General features: G+C 41.3%; 1 protein-coding gene across 2 annotated transcripts in view; it reads right to left on the reverse strand.

Annotated features, from left to right (window-relative positions):
- Positions 1–301: 301 nt before the first annotated feature.
- impact (impact RWD domain protein) overlaps positions 302–23,664 on the reverse strand; it is an 83,309-nt gene continuing 59,946 nt past the window's right edge. For both annotated transcript variants that reach the window (XM_057841187.1, XM_057841186.1), the window contains exons 10-11: positions 19,332–19,466; positions 302–601 (exon numbers count right to left, since the gene is read on the reverse strand). In XM_057841187.1, the coding sequence (XP_057697170.1) occupies positions 542–601; positions 19,332–19,466 (195 nt within the window). In that variant the 3' untranslated portion in view covers positions 302–541. The remainder of the gene's footprint in view (positions 602–19,331; positions 19,467–23,664) is intronic.

Genomic DNA, 23,664 nt, shown 5'->3' on the forward strand with positions numbered 1-23,664 from the left:
CATCTTAACTTAAAATATTAAGTTTTTCAAATAACTATTGCCTATACAACACAAGTTATTTACCAAACACGCAATTTCACTCCAAGTCACTCTTTAGTATCACTTCTGAAAGATTTCGCAACATATAACATTTTTTAACATATTTAAGTCACAGGCAAGTCTTTTACTTTTACCTTAGCTGTTTAAAAATTAAAATAAAAATACTTACCAATAATGAGATTCTGCTTGCCTTATGGCAATTAATGACTTGCGCATACATTATAAAAAATTATTATTTAAAAAAAAAAAAAAAAAAAAAAAAGCCATTTTCATGAAATCATTCGATAAAATATAGGACTTTATTCTTGTGAGATGACATTTTTCCAATTAAAATCCCCATTTTTGTTTTCAGTGTGCCATCACACTACAGGGTAAATTTTATCCTGCTCCTCTCAAACACAAATATGTTTCAATAGAAAAGCTGAAAATGAAATGTTATAGGCATTGTCAATTTACATAAAACAACCAAAAGCACCTGATTAAAGTCCTTTTTTTCTGACAATCATTTTGTCTTCTTTCCTTTTAGTCGCTTTGCCTTCCCTACTGATTTGGCAATGTCCTCCTGTGAAACAAAAAAAATTACATTAGCAACTGCATTAGTGCTTCACTCAGCTTTATTTTTGTTCTGTTTTTTGAGTGGCTGAGATTTTGACAAACGCTTGGGCTTTTCACTGCCTGCTGCGTCGCCTTCTTACTAAAACATGTTAATTACAACCTACTGATTGGCCCGCGTGGCTTCTTTTTTAACATAATTGCATGAAACGGCGCAGTCCTTGAGCGCACTTGTATGAAAAGCTCTTGCGGAGAGTACGCCGACGTGAACTTTCAACCCCTGCAGCACAGATAACATCAAAAAAGAGAAATAATCCGACAGAATCTCACAAAGCCGACGAGACGCGAGCTCATTTGACCTTAGCCCGCGGCCGTATCTTCAATCTTGTATCTGACAGCCATTAAAATCAATACGCTTCTCGTGGCAAAGCGCCGAGAATTGATTGACAAAAGGTGTCTTTTCAGGAGTTTAACAAAAAAAGCAGAGAAGAGTGAGAGGGTCTTTATCTTTTTGTCATATGACAATGGAGAGAGATAAAGTGAGGATCATGCATGTCCCACTGTGATTGTACGTGAGAGATTATCAGATGTGTTGTGGGAAATTATCCAATTTACCCCTGATTGGTTCTGATTTGTTATTTACCAAAAAATCTCTTGACTAATCTACTTGTAGGTACAGCAATAATTCTCGAAACTTTTTATACGAAGAAACACCTGAACAAAAATGCTTAGCTGCCTAAGTACAGTCATCATTACTAACCTCACAGATAAAACAGTTGCTGAGGTATACAGTATGTCAGTGTTTCTCAAAACTTTTACACCAAATACCACCTAACTAATTCTTGGCCCTCCAAGTATCAGCATCATGGCCAACAAAATACAGTAACGCTGAAATATTTCTTCAAAAATGAAGGAACACAACCCTAACTCCAAACAAAGAGGCTTAGGTTTCATTTAGTATTGATCATCTCAAATTTAGTAAGATAAATAACTACATCTAAGGATTCAATTAAATTTTACTACACATAAAAGTTCAACTTAAAATTGTAAAATTCATGTTTGAAAAGAAATGGATCCAACAGAATAAACAGTACTTTAAAGTTAAATAAAACTGAACAGCACTTATTTATGAGATCAAGGCACGATGCTGAAGAAAAAAATCTGTGTTATTTCATATTCAAACACCTATGAAACATTTATTTCCATATGATATTTTTGGCCATTTTCTGCTTCTTTTTGGGAACAGAATTTGACATTTGAGTACTGCATGAACTCACCTCACAACAAGTTTCAGTTTTGCAGCAAGTGAGAAATTCCCCCCCTCAAAAAAGTTGACATTACAGTAAATATTTGGATATTTTATGCCTAGTTTAGAACTTCCAATGTTTGGATTGTTGTAAACACAGGTGTCCTTAATGTTGCGACTAGTTAACATACCAAAAATCCCAACTAAAGTCAAGTGGTGAGGCTCTTGACTTGCTGATTTCGCGGAAATTGGGTTTGAAGCTTAGCGAGCCTTGGATGTCTGAAATCAGGTCAAGCATTCAAGTGGTTGAGAGTGCTGCTTCAATATTCTCCTTGATTCCACTTTTGTTTCCAGTGCAGGTGTCAAAGCTGTCTTATCTAGTTGAAAATATTTTTAAAAAGGTACTGTATTTTAAGGACGAAATACGCTTGTCAAAATTTGGTTGGGCTTTGCCCCTCCCCTGCCAAAGTACGATTTTTTTTTTTTTTTTTTTTTTTTTTTTTTAAAAACCTTCAACCCCAGTTCCAGTGAAGTTGGGACATTATGTTAAACATACTGTTCAACCAACCAAGACCGGATATTTAATGTTCAAATTGATGAATTTTATTGTTTTTAGCAAATAATTAAAAGGCTTTTTTGTAAGCTTGTAAGTCTTTCCCATTCTTGCGTGATGTACAGCTTCAACTGTTCAACACTCCGGGGTCTTCGTTCTCAAATTTAAAAGTGCCTATGACAGCAAAAAGCATGTTTATTTCATATCTCATGCGGTATTTTATGCTTGAATGTCTGTGGAAGCGATCGATATATTTATTCAATTTTTTTAATCCCGCGCCATGAAAATCAGTGACTTCCTGGATGACGAAGAATGCGAATGTGACGTCAGCGGGATAATCATCTTCAGTGTACAGCCAATACTACAGTATTCAGAACGACTGCAGATTCAGCTGATTTTGTGGATTATTTCGTTTATTTTTCGCATCACGCCAGCCCAGTGCTTCTTAACTATTTTCTGTTAAGCCCCCCCTAAGACGTAAACACCCCCCAACTCTCTGCCAAAACTGTAAATAGTACAATTTGTCTCAAAAATTATTATTATAAGTACACCTCTTCATAACATTGTCCTTTTATATTAAAGGAAAAAAAGCAATATAAATCAACTTAGAATAACGTACACCTTTATTAACAGTGTTTTGTCTGTAACAGAAAAGAGTTCAGGCGCATCAATTTGCCTGAATAAAAAAGCTACATCCAAACTAAAAATACACTGAAGGTACATTTTTTGACCATTTGATACTGAAAAATAAAAAAATCAATCAATAATATTACATTCAAATTAAATGACAGTGTCATTGGCCAGAGAGACAGTTTTTATCTTTGCTGCAGGCAGCATCAGCTCCTTTGCTATGGTTCTGGGGTTATTTTGCACTGAGCATGCTAACAGTGAATTCTGGTTTACTGCTGTAACATTGACAAAGAGGGACGATGGCTGGCAATATTCGGCACGTTTTCGCTGAAAAACAATCAAGCGGCTTATCAATGTGATCGGCTACTAATGTCTTTAAGTGAATTCTTAATTGATTTGACTTCCCGCTGTTCTCCGTAAACATTTTCACAGTAAACAGACTGGTCTTTACTCATCTCCTACTGTATTTTTTTTCCTGTGTGCTCTTATTCTGTTCAAAAATACTGTGCACACTCTGAAAATGAGAGCACCACTGCCACCTACCTAGTAGGGTGTGGAAGTACACTTTATTCTCCTGCGGCAAAAAAAGTAAGTTTCTTCTAGGTCACATGCGCCACCCCCGGCATGGCTCTGCGCCCTCAAGGGGGGCCACGCCCCACTATTTGAGAAACACTGCGCCAGCCCAATGTGCTGCAAGCTTTTGTTGCTGCACCAGGGAGAGGCGCATGAGCCTTTTGGGTTTCAAAAAGTTCCCGTTCACCGCGGATAATGGCCAAAACGAGTCCGACAACTGTGGGACCATTGTGAGGTGAGTAAGCTAAGCGCTTTATATCATGTCAAATACTGGGATCATGGCACATATTTTAATAAGGATGTGGCTTGCATTTTGTGGGTGACAATGCTCCTTGTCAACCGAAAAGGCCACTTGGCAGACGACCGGCAGCTTGTCACACACCATGGTCACTTCTACCCCCTCGGTCCTATTCATGTGCCCGTCGAGAATGCGCTTTCCTCGGCTTGGCCACGAGCAGCCCCATGCTCTGAACTTGGCCGGTTTGGCGGGCCAATCCAGCTCGCTCGGTCCTATTTGCGTGCCTGTCGAGAATGCACTTTCCTCAGCTTGGCCACGAGCAGCCCCATGCTCTGAACTTGGCCGGTTTGGCGGGCCGATCCAGCCCGCTCTGTCCTATTCGCGTGCCTGTCGAGAATGCGCTTTCCTCGGCGTGGCCACGAGGAATCCCCCACTCTGACGTTGGCCGGTCTATCCACCCATAATGGGATATTTTCGGAATACATTTCGGCGACAAGCACTGCCAGCCCGCAGTGGCCGCAGCAGAATGATGAGCCGTAACTTGCTCGCCACCGCGGGCTGGCCGATCGGTGAAGACAATCAACCATGCCGCCATGTGTGACATGAGTCAGAAGTGTGTGATTTTTCGTTTTCCCCTCCTGTTTTTTGCTTACCTCTTTCCTCCGTCCCCGTAGCCGGGGCAGGGAAAAGACAAAAGCCGGACTACGGTGGTATAAAATAGCTTTCGGGAGAGGAAGAAGTCTGCAGTTTTGACCTTTACGCAGTGATTCTGCACTGTCGTACTGAATAAATGCATTTTTAACATTTCATATTCCATTTAGCACAAGACTGTTATTTGTCATTACATATTTAGCAATTGGGGAAAAATAATTAGATATAAAGAATATCCGGTAGCAATATTGGAGTAGAGAGATTGAAACAATCATGACATTTTGCTGGTTTCTGTCGTTTTTCCTCGTTCTGAATCTTCCCCCTGAATGGGCTGGATTCTAAATCAGATGAAATCGTGACACTGCCGACGTCATCATCCAGCTGCGAACGCTAGAGTGCTATAATGACAGGCTGGTCTAAATGGCAGATTAAATGGCTAATTTCTCGTCATCGGCGCTTTGCCAAATAGGTGTACATCGTCAAATCGTTTCAAAATATGATCCTAATTCACATAATAATGCTTTTTAAGTTTTTGTGTCACAGGCACTTTATGCTTCTTAATACACCACACATTTTCAATGGAGACAGGTCTGGACTGCAGGTAGGTCAGTCTAGTCCCCGGATTCAAAAATAGCTTGAACATGATTTGCAAATCATAGTATTCTGCTTTTTATCCATGTTTAACACAACCTAATTTGAATTGGGGTTGTATGCCTCATACCTAAAAAGACACCGGAAGTTTGCCATTTTGGCTTTCCAGTATAGAGGATCATTTTAGTCACCTTCAGCGGTACTTCAAATGTTTTTCACCTCCAAGGTAACTACCTAATACGACAATGACTTACTATCCAGATGGGCGATGCTCACTTGTGAAACATTTGTGTTTTAATCTATGTATGGGGACTGAAGCAAGGCGGCCGTGTTAGACATCTCGCCATAAAACATTACTAACTTTGCTCCACAAGGTCACAAAATGCCTCAAATTTTAGTCCCACACTGAAGAGATTAATCAGCGTCCCCTAGTGTACATGCCTCTTCATTGCGCAATTTCCTTTTACAGATTTAACAACCTTGCTCCCAGTCATCCTAAGAGTGGCCAAAATAAAGGTTGTGCTCCAGGGCCGATTACAGTCAAAAAAGCATAACCTGGCTGGCACAATAACATTGAGGGGGGGTCGTACAATGTTACAATCGTACAAAATTTCTTCGACCCAGGTTAGCTAACGCTCACCGGTAAAGAGGAGCGATTCTAATGGGCATGTCGACTCTCTTGAGAGGGCTTTACGTTGCTCGTAAATCACAATCGGCCCAATAAAAAGCTTGTCACTTAGCTATGTTAGTGTAATTCTCCTTTAATTAAATAGGCAGGTCGAAGCTCAGATTAATGCGCCCTGGTCACAACTTTTTTTTCCCCCCCCTCACATGGCCAACGTGGCATGTTATTGTCGGGTAAATATAATTAATCACATTAATCGGGACACTTAAGCGGGCCATGAGGCTGATATTGTTGCCACTGGCTTGCTCTGACACTCTAAAAACAACAACGCCGTGATTAATTTTATCGATTACCACCGCAAGGGAGCCTCGAGGCCGCTCGCGGGGTACGAGTAAAAATCGAGGCAGATGTTCGCCAAGCGCAAATCTGGCTCTGCTGGAGGAATTTCTCCTTTCCGGAGTGCCAGTGCAAGTGGGAATAGCGGGAATCCATCAGGAGCATGAGCGTGACCCATTTATCACACCACACTTAAAGCGCACAGGTTCCGACACCACGCAGGCATTTTACAGAGGAGAGAATCGGGATGTAATTAAAAGTGCAGACTGGACCTCTGATTGCTTTCCAGTCACATAATTGAGGTTTGTAAATCCTCCAAATGTTTCCAATGACATTGGTTTAAGCATGAGGTTCACGCCTAAGAGAATGTGCTCTCATTTTGATTATCATTCGCTAAATAATTTATAATTTTATGGGAATAATATTAACTTTCCAAAAGTATTTCTTGGGGGGAAAAAAGCAAGGAAAAAAAAGGTACTGTAATTTTTGTGTTGTAAAGTGGCCCAGACTATAAACCGCACCCACAAAATTTGACGCCAAAATTGCATTTGTTCATATATACTGTGGTATGAAAAAGTATCAATCTTTTGGAATTTGTCACATTTGTGCATAAACTTAGCATATAATGTGATCTGATCTTTATAAAAAAAAATTTTTTTTAAATCACACAGATGTAAAACTGTGTCTGCTTTAACTAAAACCACCCTAACATTTATAGGTTTTCATGTTTTAATAAGGATTGCATGCAAACAATGAGAGAAGGGGGAAAAATAAGTAAATGAACCCTCTGCCTAGAGCAATTGAAACCCATTTTTACCAAACAATTTGTCAGCTGTGTGCCCAATCACTGATGCGTTGTCTGAAGACCTGCAATCAAGGATAGTTGATTTGTACAAAACTGGGAATGGATACAAAACCATCTCTAAAAGTCTGGATGTTCATCAGTCGACAGTCAGAGAAGTTGTCTACAAATGGAGAGAGTTTGGCACTGTTGCTTCTCTCCCGAGGAGTGGCCGTCCACCAAAGATGATGCCAAGAGTTCAGCGCAGAATACTCAGAGAGGTAAAAAAAGAACCCCACAGTGTCTACTAAAGACTTTCAGAAATCACTGGCATAGTCCAATATCTCTGTGCACACATCAACTATACGTAAAACTATAACCAAGAATGGTGTTCACGGGAGGACTCCACGGAGGAAGCCGCTGCTGTCTCAAAAAAAACATTGTTGATGTTCGCAAAAAGGCACTTGGACACTCCACAGACGTTTTGGCAAAATATTTTGTGGACTGATGAAACCAAAGTTGAATTGTTTGGGAGTAACACATAACTTCAAGTGTGGAGGAAAACTGGAACACCTCACCAACATCAACACCTCATCCCCACTGTGAAGTATGGTGGAGGGAGCATCATGATTTGGGGCTGTTTTGCTACCTCAGGGCCTGGACAAATGGCAATCATTAATGGAAGAATGAATTCAAAAGTTTATCAGGATGTTTTGCAGGAAAACCTGAGGCCGTCTGTCAGACAGTTGAAGCTAAAAAGAGGATGGATGCTGCAACAAGACAATGATCCAAAACACCGAAGTAAATCTTCAGAATGGTATCAGAAGAACAAAATACACGTTGTGGAGTGGCCAAGTCAAAGTCCAGACTTCAACCCCACTGAGATGCTGTGGCATGACCTAAAGACAGCGATTCATGCCAGACATCCCAGGAATATGACTGAACTGTAGCAGTTTTGTACAGTAGAGAAGAATAGGCCAAGATTAATCCTGATTGATGTGTCAGATGGATCTGCAGCAACAAGAAGCGTCTGGTTGAAGTTATTGCCTCCAAAGGGGGGCCACAAAATATTAAATGTGATGGTTCACTTATTTTTCCTCCTTCTGTCATTGTTTGCATACTATCCTCATTAAAATATGAAAACCTAAAATGTTTGGGTGGTTTTAGTTAAAGCAGACACTGCTTTTTAACCTGTGTGATTTTGACAAAGATCAGATCCCATTTGATGGTGATTTTATGCAGAAATGTGACAAATTCCAAAAGGTTCAGAAACTTTTTCATATCATTGTAAAAGGCCAAAAACCGCAGGTGTCCACATTGTATTATGGGATTTTTACACTAACGATTGCAACAGCCATTTAGTCCAAAAATTATGGTCGTTACAGAAAAAAAATAATAAAATCATACTTTAAAGAAGTCAGCAAAATATAAGAAAGCGAAAATCACAAGTTTAGAGGGCTGACAGTTTTTTTTTTTTAAACTTTAAATTTTTAAAAATATTAAAAAATAAATAATTCATATTCTGAGAGTAAACTACTGTAAAGTATTTTGACGAAAAATCCCTACATTTATAATACTGTTAATTAACTCACTGCCTGCCAATGATAGCAATAGGTGTCCGATTTAGTTTTTTTTTTTCTTTTATCACAGACAAACATTTTAGATTGTTTTATTTACCTGTTTCGGCGAGTACTTCCGCCTTCATCAGGGTGTCACTGGTATTGGTGTGACGCGTCTTTACCAGCAGATGAATCTCTGCTCCTCTGCTGACCGTTTACTCGTCCAGGATGCTAGTCCAGGTAGTAGAGAGCATGAAAGCCACCTCGTCCCTGTTGATTGTCCTCGGGCCCTGCTTGCATTGGCCTCATTGATCCAGCGTTGATGTTTGTTTTCTTCGGTGTGGATGACTCTGGCCTGTGCCAGTTGCAGTGGTCGGTGATGACTGACTTGTGATGTTCCTACTGTGCTTTTTCTCTTGTTTGTCTTGTTGCTATGTCCTTCTCACACTCCTCCTTGTGTGCTTTTTTTGTTCCTTCCTATTTCCCCAATGTACGAATTGCATGTTTTGCATGGAATTTCATATGGAGTTGCATTTGTTTTCTGGATGGATTTTGTCCTTAGGATGGACCAATATCTGTCAGAGTGTTGTATGTGGTTTGACTGGTGTGTTTATGTTGTGCACATATGGACTGGGCAAAGGAAGATAACAAACATCAGCGCTGGATCAGCGAGGCCATTGAAATCCGCAAGCGGGGTTCGAGGACTATCAACAGGGAAGAGGGGGCTTTTATGCTCTCCACTACCTGGACCAACATCCTGGAGGAGTCAACGGTCAGCAGAGTGGGTGACTTGCCAGTCAAATCTGAAAGGTGAGTCACGCCTTCATTCATCAGCTGATAAAAACGCGTCACACCAACACCAGTGACACTCTGATGAATGCGGAGGTACTCTCTGAAACATGTCATGTAAATACCATACCATACCATACCATACCATACCATACCATACCATACCATACCATACCATACCATACCATTATCTTCCGCTTGCTCCGAGGTCGGGTCGCGGGGGCAGCAGTTTTAGCAGGGAAGCCCAGACTTCCCTCTCCCCAGCCACTTCGACCAGCTCCTCCGGCAGGATCGCAAGGCGTTCCCAGGCCAGCCGAGAGACATAGTCTCTCCAGTGTGTCCTGGGTCTTCCCCGGGGCCTCCCGCCGGTGGGACATGCCCGGAATACCTCTCCAGGGAGGCGTCCAGGAGGCATCCTAACCAGATGCCCGAGCCACCTCAGCTGGCTCCTCTCAACGGGGAGGAGTAGCGGCTCGACGCAGAGTCCCTCCTGGATGACCGAGCTTCTCACCCTATCTCTAAGGGAGAACCCGGCCACCCTGTGGAGAAAACTCATTTCGGCCGCTTGTATCCGGGATCTTGTTCTTTCGGTCACGACTCGATGGTTGTGGCCATAGGTGAGAGGATGAACGTAGATCGACTGGTTAATCGAGAGCTTGGCCTTTCGACCAATGTCGGCTCCTTCTTCACCACCACAGACCGGTGCAGAGTCCGCATTACTGCAGACGCTGCACCGATCCGCCGGTCGATCTCCCGTTCCCTCCTACCATCACTTGTGAACAAAACCCCAAGGTACTTGAACTCCTCCACTTGGGGCAGGAACTCATCCCCGACCCGAAGAGGGCACTCTACCCTTTTCCGACTGAGGACCATTGCCTCAGATTTGGAGGTGCTGATCTTCATCCCAAGCGCTTCACACTCAGCTGCGAACCGCTCCAGTGAGAGTTGGAGGTCATGGCCTGATGAAGCCAAAAACACCACATCATCTGCAGAAAACAGAGATGCAATGCTGAGGTCACCAAACCGGAACCCCTCAACTCTTTGGCTGCGCCTAGAAATTCTGTCCGAAAAAATTATGAACAGAATCGGTGACAAAGGGCAGCATTGGCGGAGTCCAACCCTCACTGGGAACGAATTCGACTTACTGCCAGCAATGCGGACCAAACTCTGACACCGGTTGTACGGGGACCGAACAGCCCTTACCAAGGGGCTCTGTACCCCGTACTCCCGGAGCATCCCCCACGGGACTCCCCGAGGCTCACGGTTGAATGCCTTCTCCAGATCCACAAAACACATGTAGACTGGTTGGGCCAACTCCCATGCACCCTCGAGAATCCTGCCGAGGGTGTAGAGCTGGTCCACTGTTCCACGGCCGGGACGAAAACCACACTGCTCCTCCTGAATCCGAGATTCGACTTCCCAACGGACCCTCCTCTCCAGTACTCCTGGATAAACTTTACCGGGGAGGCTGAAGAGTGTGATCCCTCTATAATTGGAACACATCCTCCGGTCCCCCTTCTTAAAAAGGGGGACCGCCACCCTGGTCTGCCAATCCAGAGGCACTGTCTCCGATGTCCACGCAATGTTGTAGAGGCGTGTCAGCCACGACAACCCCACAACATCCAAAGCCTTTAGGAACTCTGGGCAGATCTCATCGACCCCTGTATTCTTGCCACCAAGGAGCTTTCCAACCACCTCAGTGACTTCAACCCCAGAGATTGTAGAGCCCACCACGGAGTCCCCAGACTGCTCCCTCAAAGGAAGGCGTGTCGGTGGAATTAAGGAGGTCTTCGAAGTTTTCTCCCCACCGACTCACGACGTCCCGAGTCGAGGTCAGCAGCGTCACCACCTTCACTATACACAGTGTTAATGGTGCACTGCCTTGCTCTCATCAGAAGCCGGACGGTGGACCAGAATTTCCTCGAAGCCGTCCTGAAGTCGTTTTCCATGGCCTCGCCAAACTCCTCCCATGTCCGAGTTTTTGCCTCAGCGACCGCCGAAGCTGCAGTCCGCTTGGCCAGCCAGTACCTGTCAGCTGCCTCCGGAGTCCCACGGGCCAAAAAGGCCCAGTAGGCCTCATTCTTCGGCTTGACAGCATCCCTTACCGCTGGTGTCCACCAGCGGGTTCGGGGATTGCCGCCACGACAGGCACCAACTACCTTGTGGTCACAGCTCCGATCGGCCGCCTAAACAATGAAGGTGCGGAACATGGTCCACTCGGACTCAATGTCCCCCACCTCCCCCTGGACAAGTGAGAAGTTCTGCCGGAGGTGGGTGTTGAAGCTTTTTCTGACAGGGGATTCCGCCAGACGTTCCCTCACAATACGTTTCGGCCTGCCAGGTCTGGCCAGTATCTTCCCCCGCCATCGGAGCCAACACACCACCAGGTGGTGATCAGTTGACAGCTCCGCCCCTCTCTTCACCCGAGTGTCCAAAACATGCGGCTGCAAGTCCAATGACACGATTACAAAGTTGATCATCGAACTGCGGCCTAGGGTGTCCTGGTGCCAAGTGCACATATGGACACCCATTTGTTTGAACATGGTGTTCGTTATGGACAAACTGTGACGAGCGCAGAAGTCCAATAAGAGAACACTACTCGGGTTTTGATGGGGGGGGGGGGGGGGTTCCTCCCAATCACGCTCCTCCAGGTCTCACTGTCATTGCCCACGTGAGCATTGAAGTCCCCCAGAAGAACGAGGGAGTCCCCAGAGGGGGCGCCCTCCAGCACACCCTCCAAGAACTCCAAAAAGGGTGGGTACTCTGAACTGCTGTTCGGTGCATAGGCACAAACAACAGTCAGAACCCGTCCCCCCCACCCGAAGGCGTCTACCGGGGTAAACCCCAACGTACTGGCATCAAGCCGGGGGGCAATAAGTATGCTCACACCTGCTCGGCGCCTCTCCCGTGGGCAACTCCAGGGTGGAAGAGAATCCAACCCCTCGACATAATTGGTACCAGAACCCAACTTCTCTGCCTCACACACCAGCTCGGGCTCCTTTCCAGCCAGAGAGGTGACATTCCATGTCCCCAGAGTTAGCTTCTGCAGCTGGGGGTCGGGCCGCCAAAGCCCCCGCCTATGGCTGCCGCCCAACTCTCTACGCACCCGACCCCTTTGGCCCCTCCCACAGGTGGTGAGCCAATGGGAAGTGTCAGGTAAATAAAACCTAAAACGTTTGTCTGTGAAAAGAAAAAAAAATCAACTGATCTATAAGTGTAGACAAAACGAAGTCAATACAACTATTAAGGTGTTCGATTTATTTAAACCATATGGATTGTTTGTGAATGCTCATCTTTTAGTGCAGAATTTTAGCCTGGTACTCCAGACTCACCGCTGTTCCAGTCAGTCCATGAGTCTGGCCACCATTAAGCGGATAAAATTTCCATGGCGGAGCAAGCCACAGAAAACAGACAGCGGAGTGGACCAATCAGCAACGGGCGGGACGAGGGACTTGCGCGCGGAAGTAAACATACGAGGAGAGCGGAGTTTATTCAACATGGCTAGCGCGAGACAGACTGTTGTCAATGACTTGTGTCGATGTGTTTTTGGTAATTTAAAACTGATTTTACCGTGGATTGGAACATATTCTCGGCTCTCCTGTTCGCCATCTGTGTTGTTGTGGAGACGACTTCTGACGCGGAAGAGTGACGTTGCTCGTTAAGAACACGTCACGCAAATAAACGAATCTGATTTCTCGATTGATTTTGTACTTGCTCGAAAGGCCGTTATCCCTTTAAGGTCTGGGCCTATTTTGTCTGATTTTGCATGCCTTTGAAGTTGCCTTTATATTTCAAAGAAAGAATTGTTTACGATGGCCTGGTTTGGTCCCTTTTTTTGTGACACCTTGAATTTCATGTCCAAACTGTTGTTTCCTTCACTGACCAATTATAAATCATCATTTTGGGCCCAAAAAGACCAAAAATTCCAAAATCGTTTTGTCAAAAATTTTAATATTGATGTCCAATTGACAACCAAACATGCGTAACGAACCGTTTTGTAACTTTGTAATATTTATTCAACATGTTAGGATGAACATTCAACCAAAAATTTTTTAGAACATATAGTCTTATATTTGACAATTCAACATAAACAACAGGTATAGCCATAGGCGTTTTTTGCCTTTATATATGCTCTAGTCAAAACGGGTTATATACAGCAGACCAAACAGTGAAGAACAGTGAAAAAATATATACCATCTAACATAAAAAGTGTTTAGAGGCCATCTCTTTATGAGTTTAGGTATTGCAGCCCATCACCTGATGAAAACTATGTAAACACAATCAACCTTCTTGAACACACATTTATATACACAAATTGAGAAGACTGGTTGTGGGAAAAAAATATATATATAACATTGGAAAAAAAGGTATTTTCAAAAATATTTACAATAAACAAGTTACATTTTTTTCAGGCATGCAACTCCGAAAAGCAGTTTCGTCCTGGAATTAGACACAGGGCTACATCACACAGCCCACACTTCCATGGGGTGTCGGTCCTCTTTCCACCCTTCCCTTTTCATTTCACTTTACTTTGTCACTATAAATGTACATGAAAAAAGTCAGTATTTATGAAAATAATAAAGTATAAAATAAAAATATATACAGCAATAAGTAATAATGGAAATCTATATGTATGACAATAGAAAGAATACCATAGCTGAATATGTGCTACATCCCTAATCTTCATATAGAAAGAAGAACACCACAAATTATAAATTCCTGCCTGGGATACACACAGTGCACGTTCGACTTTGATCTGATATGCACATTTTATTATTATATACACAAACACACACTTATATTGCATCAAAATTAACTTTGTCTTGCAATATCAAAAGAAACTTTTTCAGCATTAAAAAAAAAAAAAAAAAGTGAGTTGGCTTACCTCTGCTCATCGATGGCATCACCCACGTGTTCAAATCTGTCACTATCTTCACTCGAGGACTCTTCCGAAGAAGACGATGATGACGAATTTGGACCATCCTCTTCTTCGAGTTGATCAAAAAGCACAATTGCTTGCGCTAAATTTAGTTTTCCGTTCATTCTCAAAGTCACACAACGTCGCTGCTCGATCCAAACGGCCGTCGCTCGCCACCTCGCTGCTTCAGAACACTCCTCCCTCTCGTTCGGTGGAACCTCGCACGGCAGTTGTATTTATTTAAAAAAAAACGCATTTTGTGCTTCCACTGTGACTTCGAAAGGGTTCGTTTGATTTGTGTTTTTTTCATGGAGCTTCCGTTTTGAAAAAGGACAAGAAATGATGGAAATATAGACATAAACAAATGATCCATGCAGCATTTTAATGTTTTTTTTGAGAGGACAATAAAACTATCAAACTTAAATGACAATATCTCACGTTTTAGTTGGTCGATTGACTTCAAATAATAACGAGAGTAAACCGCAACTTCCGCACTTTAAAACGGGACCAACCAACGGCATGTGGGTGACGTAATTAAAACGTGAGTGCGCTTCAAAGACTACGTGCGCTGAGGACGCGCCGGCGCATCCTTCGACTCTCAAGGGTTAATGGGCTGGGTCCCAGACTATAGACCCTACCAACCGACGTCACAAAATCACGTGCACGCTGTATGGTTCCGCCCCCTTGTCCGTCATTTTGTGTCTGTATTATCAATGGTCTCAATTGATCGAGCAATTTATAATGCATTTCATGGAAGACCCGGTGCTTTTGGATGCCGTAAACTCACTTGATGCGTTGCATAAAAGGCGTTATGTGGAAAAGCTTCAGTTTATCCATTCGCCAGATCCATATTTGATGCCTAAATCGATGTTTTTCGACCCGCTGTCTCCGCCGTATTTGCCTGAATTCTGCTAGCTAGCCTGATATGCACAACTATCTTGTCCACACAAAATCAGCCTATTCTCACGAAAGTTTGAAAAACTTTAAGAGCTTGGAGGCTTATAAATACTTCGTTGCTGGTTGGGTGAAACAGGTCCTCGTCCACGAAAATTCGGCAGGAATCTATCTTGTGCTTGGAAAGGTGAGTTACGAAATTTTCAATTCAAAATCTTTTGTTATTGCTAACATCCACTGTCAAGTCTAATGTATTTCATGTCGTTTGTAAATGGAGTTAGGGCTTTAATGTTTATATGGTTTAGCGATAGCACTCTCACTACATACATACGTGTATGTTGTCGGCGATTAGCCTAGCAATGATTTTAATTGTGGTTGTCAGCCCAAAACCCTCTAAATATATATTAAATGCATCTTACCAGATATAAAATGACTACTACATAATCTGTGGTAATCGTTTGGAGCCCAGTTTTCTCGTCGAATTGCAGCAGCCCATCTCGCTCTCTTCTCTCCGGGTCTCTCGGAATCCGGTAGAACTTCAAGTCTCTCCGTCTATCTTCTCTGTTATTGCAACCGACCGCCACACACGCCTTCACCATTTTGATTATTAATGTTAACGAGCAGAAAAACACGTCGTAAATAGGAGGAATGTACGTAGCCGTAACAGGTAAACATGATGTGTTGACGGACAATTGGGCGGCACCAGTCAGGAGGAAGGAGTTGTGACGTCACGTGGGTAGGGTCTATACTCTCAGTGTTTGAAAAACACAGGGAGAACAGTCTGGCCGTGCCAGGCAAGCAGAATTTGCCTTTCCAAGTCAAAATGGATTAGACGTCTAGCAACGTCAATAGTAGCCAATGAGTTTGAGCATCCGCCAACATATTAACTCAAATCCGCATGTACTCTATTACGATGTCAGAGTACTGCAAACGAATGTCAGTGGAGGTTTATTGCCTTCAATAGCAGCCAATGAGTTATTTATTTTTTCTGGAAAGGTATTTTTATGGAAAAAAGAACAACAACAACAACAACAACACAGTCCATTATTACAGAAAAACTTTTTCTTCTGGGCCAGAAATGTTTCTAAGGACAAAATAATATTACACAATAACAATTATAATAAATATAATAGTGAATAATTTTGCGGGGTAAAAAAATTCTTTAAATTTTTGAGAAAATATAAAATAAAACATTAAGAATAAAATAAATTACAATACCCCCCCCCCCCCCAAAAAAAAAGTCTCAAATGAAAACATTTACAAATTAAAAACATTATTAGATTTTAAAAAAATATTTACATGAAAAAAAAAAAAACTGCCCGTTTAATTTTGCCTTTATAATTTCTGTCTTTATGGAACGGTTAAAAAAAAAAACATGTAAACCATGTTTGTTATTCAAGCAACGAAGGTGTGTAGAGAAACATTTATGCTCCAAATACAGTAGGTTCCCAGGCCATTCTCAGGTTGTTTCACATTTAGGTGTGCAAATCAACCACCTGTTATTTTTTCCTCACCTGAAAGTGATCTGACATCTTTTTGAAGTTTTTATTATTTTTTTTTCCCAACTACCTTTAATCTACGTGTGACGTTCCACCTCAAAGCTCCATTGCACTATCACTGAAATAAGTTTGCGTAACAAAGATGGCTTCAAAGCAGACCGGTGGCTGACTTCATGGCCGTCGATGGTGAGGGCGGAAGCGTTTGATCTCTTGAAAGCAGATGCTTTAAAATGGTCTCCAAATGAGTGAGCGCTCCCTGGAGTGAGGACAGTTGAAGCCTTCGAGTCACAAGTTTGAGTCCAGTCTTAAGAACATTATTTTTTATCAGTACTACGTCTTGAATCAAAACACTTCTGCAAGTGGTCACCACTGCAAGGCCCCACCACCAACAGTTATATCCCAGATATGCGGTGTCAGCACTAATGGGAACAAATGGACATTTTCTTGAAACACGGCAGTCCTTTTTTTTAGCAGCTGAGCATAATTCAAAGAGCACAGTGACGACCCGTCCGCTAATGGCAGCCCTCGCTCAATGTGCTAATGCCACTTGTCAGTTGTCACCCAACTTGTCACTGGCCCTTGAACCAGACACTGCACCGGCCTCGGCGGCCTTTTGGCAGTCATTGGGTGATGATATTACTGTGTCAATATGACAAAGTGGCGCTCGCTAGTGTCTGAAGGCATTGTAGCAGCTTAAGAAGTCAGAGCCACAGGACAGTCCCCCCGTGTGAAGGATTTTCAACAATGCTGTGAAATTGGCTTCTCTCTATAAGACCACCTAAACTCTGGTTTGAACTTGCACCGTCTTAGGCACTGAAACTTGACTATTACCTGACAAACCTCACAATGTATATGAATTAGGAGTGTGCCATCTTAGGCACCCCACGATTCGATTCGATTACGATTCAGGGGGCTATGATTCGATTTTTGAATAATGATCACGGTACTGACGATGATTACGGTTATCACGATTATCGATGCATCGTAGAACACTAATTAATATAGTAAACAATTTTTTGTCTATTATTTATTTAAAATATCCTGATGATTCAACAGGAATGATGGAAACATGCCCATACAACAAAAACCTGCCTTTAAGATGCTTCTTTTTTTATTTATTTTTACAAGAAAGTGTAAAAACATTAACCATTTTAAAGGGAGTACTTATTTCACTCAACAATACAATAAAATTTACACAGGTGGAATGAATTCCACATTTTCTGGAAACAAAGTGTCTTTCCAAATAAGCCTTCTTTTAAGCAATATACTTTGTTTCCACAGATTTCTGTACTATTTCGCATGTTTGTAGTGTTACCGCTGTACTCAATCATGGTTTTACACGTTCGGCATATGAAATACACGTTAGCGAATTAGCTTAGCGCTCGGCGCGAACTATTAACACCTCAAAAACAGCAACAATAAAGGCAAAACACTACAAGAAGGTTCGTGTACTCACCTCTTGTAGACGCACACGGGTCTTAGCAACACACTCAGGACATATTTCAATTGACATGACTTCAAACTACAGCTGGACATCTGAAAGACGAGGAGCAAAGAACTATCTCTCTTCCCCTCTTGCTCTAAAAAATAACCTGCCTGCCCGCTCATACACAAATTTATTTTCCAGTCCTTTGAAAAAGAGTAAATCTCTCATTCAGTTACGGGCAGGATCCATTATAACATGCGTGCGTCCGTTAAAGGTGTCCGGGCGGCAGATGTGTCTTGAATTTCGTTCCGCTACGAGCGGCTGTCAAAGTTATGAGGGAAAATCATCGTTTTTGAGCCTTTATGAATCGTAATCAAATCATCACGTGTCGAATCGCGATGCATTTAATAATCGATTTTTTTGTAACTCCTCTAATATGAATTGGATGCTAACAATGATAGTGAACGAGTTAAATCCCTAATTTGAAACAGTGATTTTCAAAGTGGACCACTGATGGTACTTGGGCTCCCTCTAGTTGTACGCAATTGAGTTGCCGTCTAATTTCAGTTTAGTTGTATTTAACTTTTACTTATTTGGATTTAATATTTAATTTTTCAGTGACATTGACTATTATATAAGTCCATACCTGCCATACTTCCCAGTTCAAGTGCACTCGACGTCTATCACCGTCAACGGCAGCCGATTGGTTAAGAATGGCTTCTTTTGACACTCTTTTGGGGGTATTTGTTTTATATTATTTATCTGCAAACATTTGTAACTTTTCGTACAATGCAAAAGACTGTGCTTCAAACATTCGACCTTATTCCTCGGAATTAGTTTTTTCTTAAATTTTGATTGTATTTTTATAAATTGATAGTTCTTTACATATGAAATATGGTTATTTGTGCTTAGTTTTTTCACAGTCATTAGTATCAGATCATTTTTAGGTAGTGCTGGTTTTCTCATAATATGACAATTTTTCCTTTTAATAATAACTTTAGGAGTAATTGTGTTTTTTAGACATAAAAATGATAACTTTAGGAGAATAAGCAGTTTCATTTTTGGATGAACATTTCAGCCAAGTACTGTTTCAGGCAGTACTTCTTTTAAAAAGTTTGAGAAGCGGAGTCTTTGCCCATACATTAAACTTACTCTAGTGATTTATGCATGATTACTAAAGACATGTACTGTAATAATGAGTCTTCGGACACGGCACCTACATCTTTTTTTGCATGTATTATTAATGGTCATTTAGAAAGACCCAAGTTTCCTTAATGTCAAGAGTTGTACTCATTTTCTGGGTGGGTAAGCATCAATGTAGCACCTTGTAAAATGATAATACATTTTAAGTTGCTTTGAATGTTTTTATTTGTAATTCTATTGGAAAAACCTGGCAGACACCCAAAAAGAAGAAAGTTGTATCTTTCTCACCGATGAGGCGGTGTATCCTTCTTCCACCAGGATGCTTCGAGCGCAGTTGTTAATGTGCTTGAAGCGGTCAGGACCCAGCAGAATCCCTCCGTACCACCTGGACACCACCACTAGCACATTACGCACGTCCAGAATCTATAATGGGATGCAAATAAAGTGTAATCATTAGGATTTTTTTTTTTTTTAACCACTTCAGACGATTATACAGTAATAGTATATTATATTCTTGGGCTGTCAAAGTTATCATATTAACAGGCGGTAATTAATTTTTTAAATTAATAACGTTAAAATATTTGACGCAATTAACGCACATGCCCCACTCAAACAGATTAAAATGACAGCACAGGGTCATATGCACTTGTTACTTGTGTTTTTTGGAGTTTTGTCGCCCTTTGCTGGCGCTTGGGTGCAACTGATTTTATGGGTTCAGCACCATGAGAATTGTGTACCGTAATTATTGAGATCAACAATGGCGAGCTACTAGTTTATTTTTTGATTGAAAATTTTACAAATTTTATTAAAACGAAAACATTAAGAGGGGTTTTAATATAAAATTTCTATAACTTGTACTAACATTTATCTTTTAAGAACTACAAGTCTTTCTATCCACGGATCGCTTTAACAGAATGTTAATGTTAATGCCATCTTGTTGATTTACTGTTATAATAAACAAATACAGTACTTATGTACAGTATGTTGAATGTATATATCCGTGTTGTCTTTCCGTCTTTCCAACAATAATTCACAGAAAAATATGGCATATTTTATAGATGGTTTGAATTGCGATTAATTACAATTTTTAAGCTGTGATTGACTCGATTAATAATTTTAATCGTTTGACAGCCCTATTATATTTGCAATAACATGCGATTTTTGCACGTAATCAAACTGTTACACACAGTAAGTAGTAAAGTAGAGCTGTAAAGTAGGGCTGCAGCTATCGATTATTAGTCGATTAATCGATGAACTAGTACGAATAATCGTAAAAGGAACACGAAAAATAAAAATACCTGAGCAAAGCCTCAAACGGTATTAAAAAAAAAATGAGGATCTATGTACAACACAAGAACCATTGGCTAACTTACATAGCAAAGGTCCACTAGCTTAGACGCTATAAAATGCTAACGTTTTTTATTTATTTATTTTTACTATGATCTTAACTCATTCACTCCCAGCCATTTTCTGGATTTTGACTGATTTTGCAAGGCCCACAGAAAATTCTGTTCTATTGCTATATAAACATGGAACCCACCAAAAGAAAGATTAGACTCTCTTCTTTCAGCAGAAAAAAGTAAGTTCTTATCTTTTTTCATTCTTTAGAAATCAGCATTAGAAAATAGCATAGTTTGAGCAATTTTCCCATTTCTGATGAAACGGAGAAAATGAGCTTTTTGTAAACGCATACATTTCAAACATAACTTTGAGTTTAACACAGCTATTTTTTGCATTAGTTACATCCCAAACATCTGAATAATGTTTTCCTTTTACAAAATATCATAATGACCAAGACAAATAGAGCTTTTGATAGCAACGTAACAATTTTTTTTACACATGACTACTCAGAGATGACGCCTTTGTCGCCGCGTCTGCCGTTTTCCCTCATCGTTGTCTGTCTCACAAAGATGGATTATTTTTTTAATAGATTTTGGGGTCTGCTTGGCGAGCCCGCTGCACGGTGGTCTCAGTCGTTTTGCTCCGTCGTCCAGCGCCTGGCATTCCAGGCGTCCCCTTGGTTGTTTTGTTCGGTCATCCGCCGCCTGGCATACTGCCACCAGCGCTCCGACCGTGCTGCCTGGCCTTACATTGCTGTTGAATCGGGTTTCGGGTCTTTACAGAATGCGCTACTGCCCTCCGGTGACCAGTTTTATTGCTTTAAAATGGGTTTGGAGCCTTGTTTTTTGTTTCTCAGATAGATCGCAAGCTATACAGTAGATTCTTGTAAAGAAAAAAAAACAAACGCAAGAGACGTATAAATACGTTTTTGGGACAATGAAGCATTTAAAAATAGAACGTATTTATACATTTCTGGGAGCAAATAAGTTAACAAATGGTTCAGACACATATTCCCACACACAAAAAAAAACAGCTAATTATACTGATAAATTAAATTACGAATGCATTAAAAAACACTACCTCCAACAAAAACTTAGCTTATGGTGGTCTTAACAGGGAGCAGCTGAATTCAGCCATGTAAAATGAGGCAGACCAGAGCGCAGTGTATTCACCAAAATCATCAAAACTATATTCAAACACTTTCAAAATGAACCATTACAACCACACTTTAATTAAACGAATACTCGAAGCAGTTAAATTTAATTTGAATCTTTTTTTTCTCATCGAATACTCGAGTTAATCAACTAATCGTTGCAGCACTATAGTAAAGACACGTCTGTAAAATATGACCAAAAAGTGAAAAGGAGAACTCACAAGGAAATGAGGTGTAGTTGTAGGTGTAGTTAACAACTTGTGTGTAAAGGTGTGAGCCTGCATGTTTGGACCACCATTCTAATGGAAAGGGCTATGAAACAGATGGTGGATTGAGGCACATTGTTCTCAGTTGAATCTGTTCAGAACAAAATTCAGATAAATCTGACAAAAGGCTTAACTTCTTTGGTGGCTGTGATGTTAATGTGTGATTAAAATAATTAACTGCTCTGATTAATTAGTGACTGAACTCAACTCGTTACTTTGCATAGCCATCGAGATAACACAAATGATAGGTTTCAAACACACCTCTACTATAATGACGCAATTCTTTAAAACTTGTGCCTATTTCTCAAAGGTATGCGAGCAAGCCGTTCAAATGTTATCGGACTGTGATGTCACAAGCATTAGATCACCCATGTTTGAGTAACAAGCAAGTGACATTAAAACACTCTCATGTCAGTCAAAATTTAAGCAGAGCTTCAGTTGTTTTAGAGTAAAGGAAAATGCTAAAAACAGTAAGTCTACAAAAAAAAAAAAAATCACATTATGCAATAAGAAATAGGAGGGGGGGTTAATACGCATCATGATGGGCTGATATGGCAAAATTGTGTTGAAGATTTAATTTGAGATACAATCGCAAAAGCCTGACTGATATTAAAGATGGCAACTTCATGGGTCGACACAACCCTCATTCTGTAATGTGGCCTAAAGCGGGCTTCACTGATAGTGGAAACAGTTGAAAAATGCTAATTTTCCCTCCCTTCAGTCACCGAAGGTCTGATCAGATATTGCAAAAAGATTGTCTTGGGTGATATTCCAGTGATCAAAGGCTTCATCAGAGTGGGTTTCCCCAAAAACTGTTCAGAAAACCCAAGAACATAACAGAAGGGCCGTTTACATGGTGACGCTCAGAGAATGACACATTTCATGTTTACATTTACATGGTTCCGTCTCCATTGGTACGATGTCACAATTACGCGCGAAAATGATGCGGTATTCATGCCAGGCCCTAGGGGGCAATGCAGTTTTACAAGTTGAGAGCTAATAATGCACTTAGTGGACAACAACCTCCACAGCCCGGGAGACAACATACCCGCCCACTCAAAGCAATGGCGTTGACACGTTTTTTTCTTTTGCTTCAATAGGCACAAAAACATGAACAAAGAATACATTTAAATTAAAAATATTATAAAAACTGAAATTAAAGCCGATGTTCCACCATGTTTGCTGTTTTAAATGTTTTAGTAGCAGCAACTGTGCATGCCCAAAGTGACGTGTGCGAGTCCTGACGTCATCGGTGAAAGAGCGTTCCATTCATATGGTTGTGGAGCAAGCTCCGCAATCGAATCGTTCTGCTTTAGACACAATTGTTGCGTCTGGGTGTCGCATTGTCACCATGTACACGGCCCCTGCATGTCCTCCATGTTTCACAGTGAGACAGTGTACATTTCTGTGCCCACTGTGGGTTGACCTAATTAGTACTAAATCTTTTGATCAATAATGCTAAAATGTACCTTGCTCTCCACACAAGAAAGAGGAGGGGGGGGGGAAACAGCCAGGGAACTGAAGTGAACTCAAAGTTAACTCGTTACTTTGCATAGCCTTCGAGATAATACAAATGATAGGTTTCAAACACGCCTCTCCTAAAACGACGCAATTTTTTTTTTTTTTTTAACTCATGCCCATTTCTCAAAGGTACTCAAGCAAACCGTTCAAATGTTCTCGGACTGTGATGTCCCAAGCGTTAACAATCTCATGTCAAAGTCAAAATTTAAGAAGCGCTTCAGTTGTTTTAGAGTAAAAGAAAATGCAAAATACAGTAAGTCTACAAAAAAAAATTCACCTTCTGTTTTCGACGTCACCACGGAAAGGCGATGCCATTACACAACACAATCGTTGCGTCTTG

Source organism: Corythoichthys intestinalis, chromosome 7 (genome assembly GCF_030265065.1).
Source record: "Corythoichthys intestinalis isolate RoL2023-P3 chromosome 7, ASM3026506v1, whole genome shotgun sequence".
Classification (NCBI taxonomy): Eukaryota; Metazoa; Chordata; class Actinopteri; order Syngnathiformes; family Syngnathidae; genus Corythoichthys; species Corythoichthys intestinalis.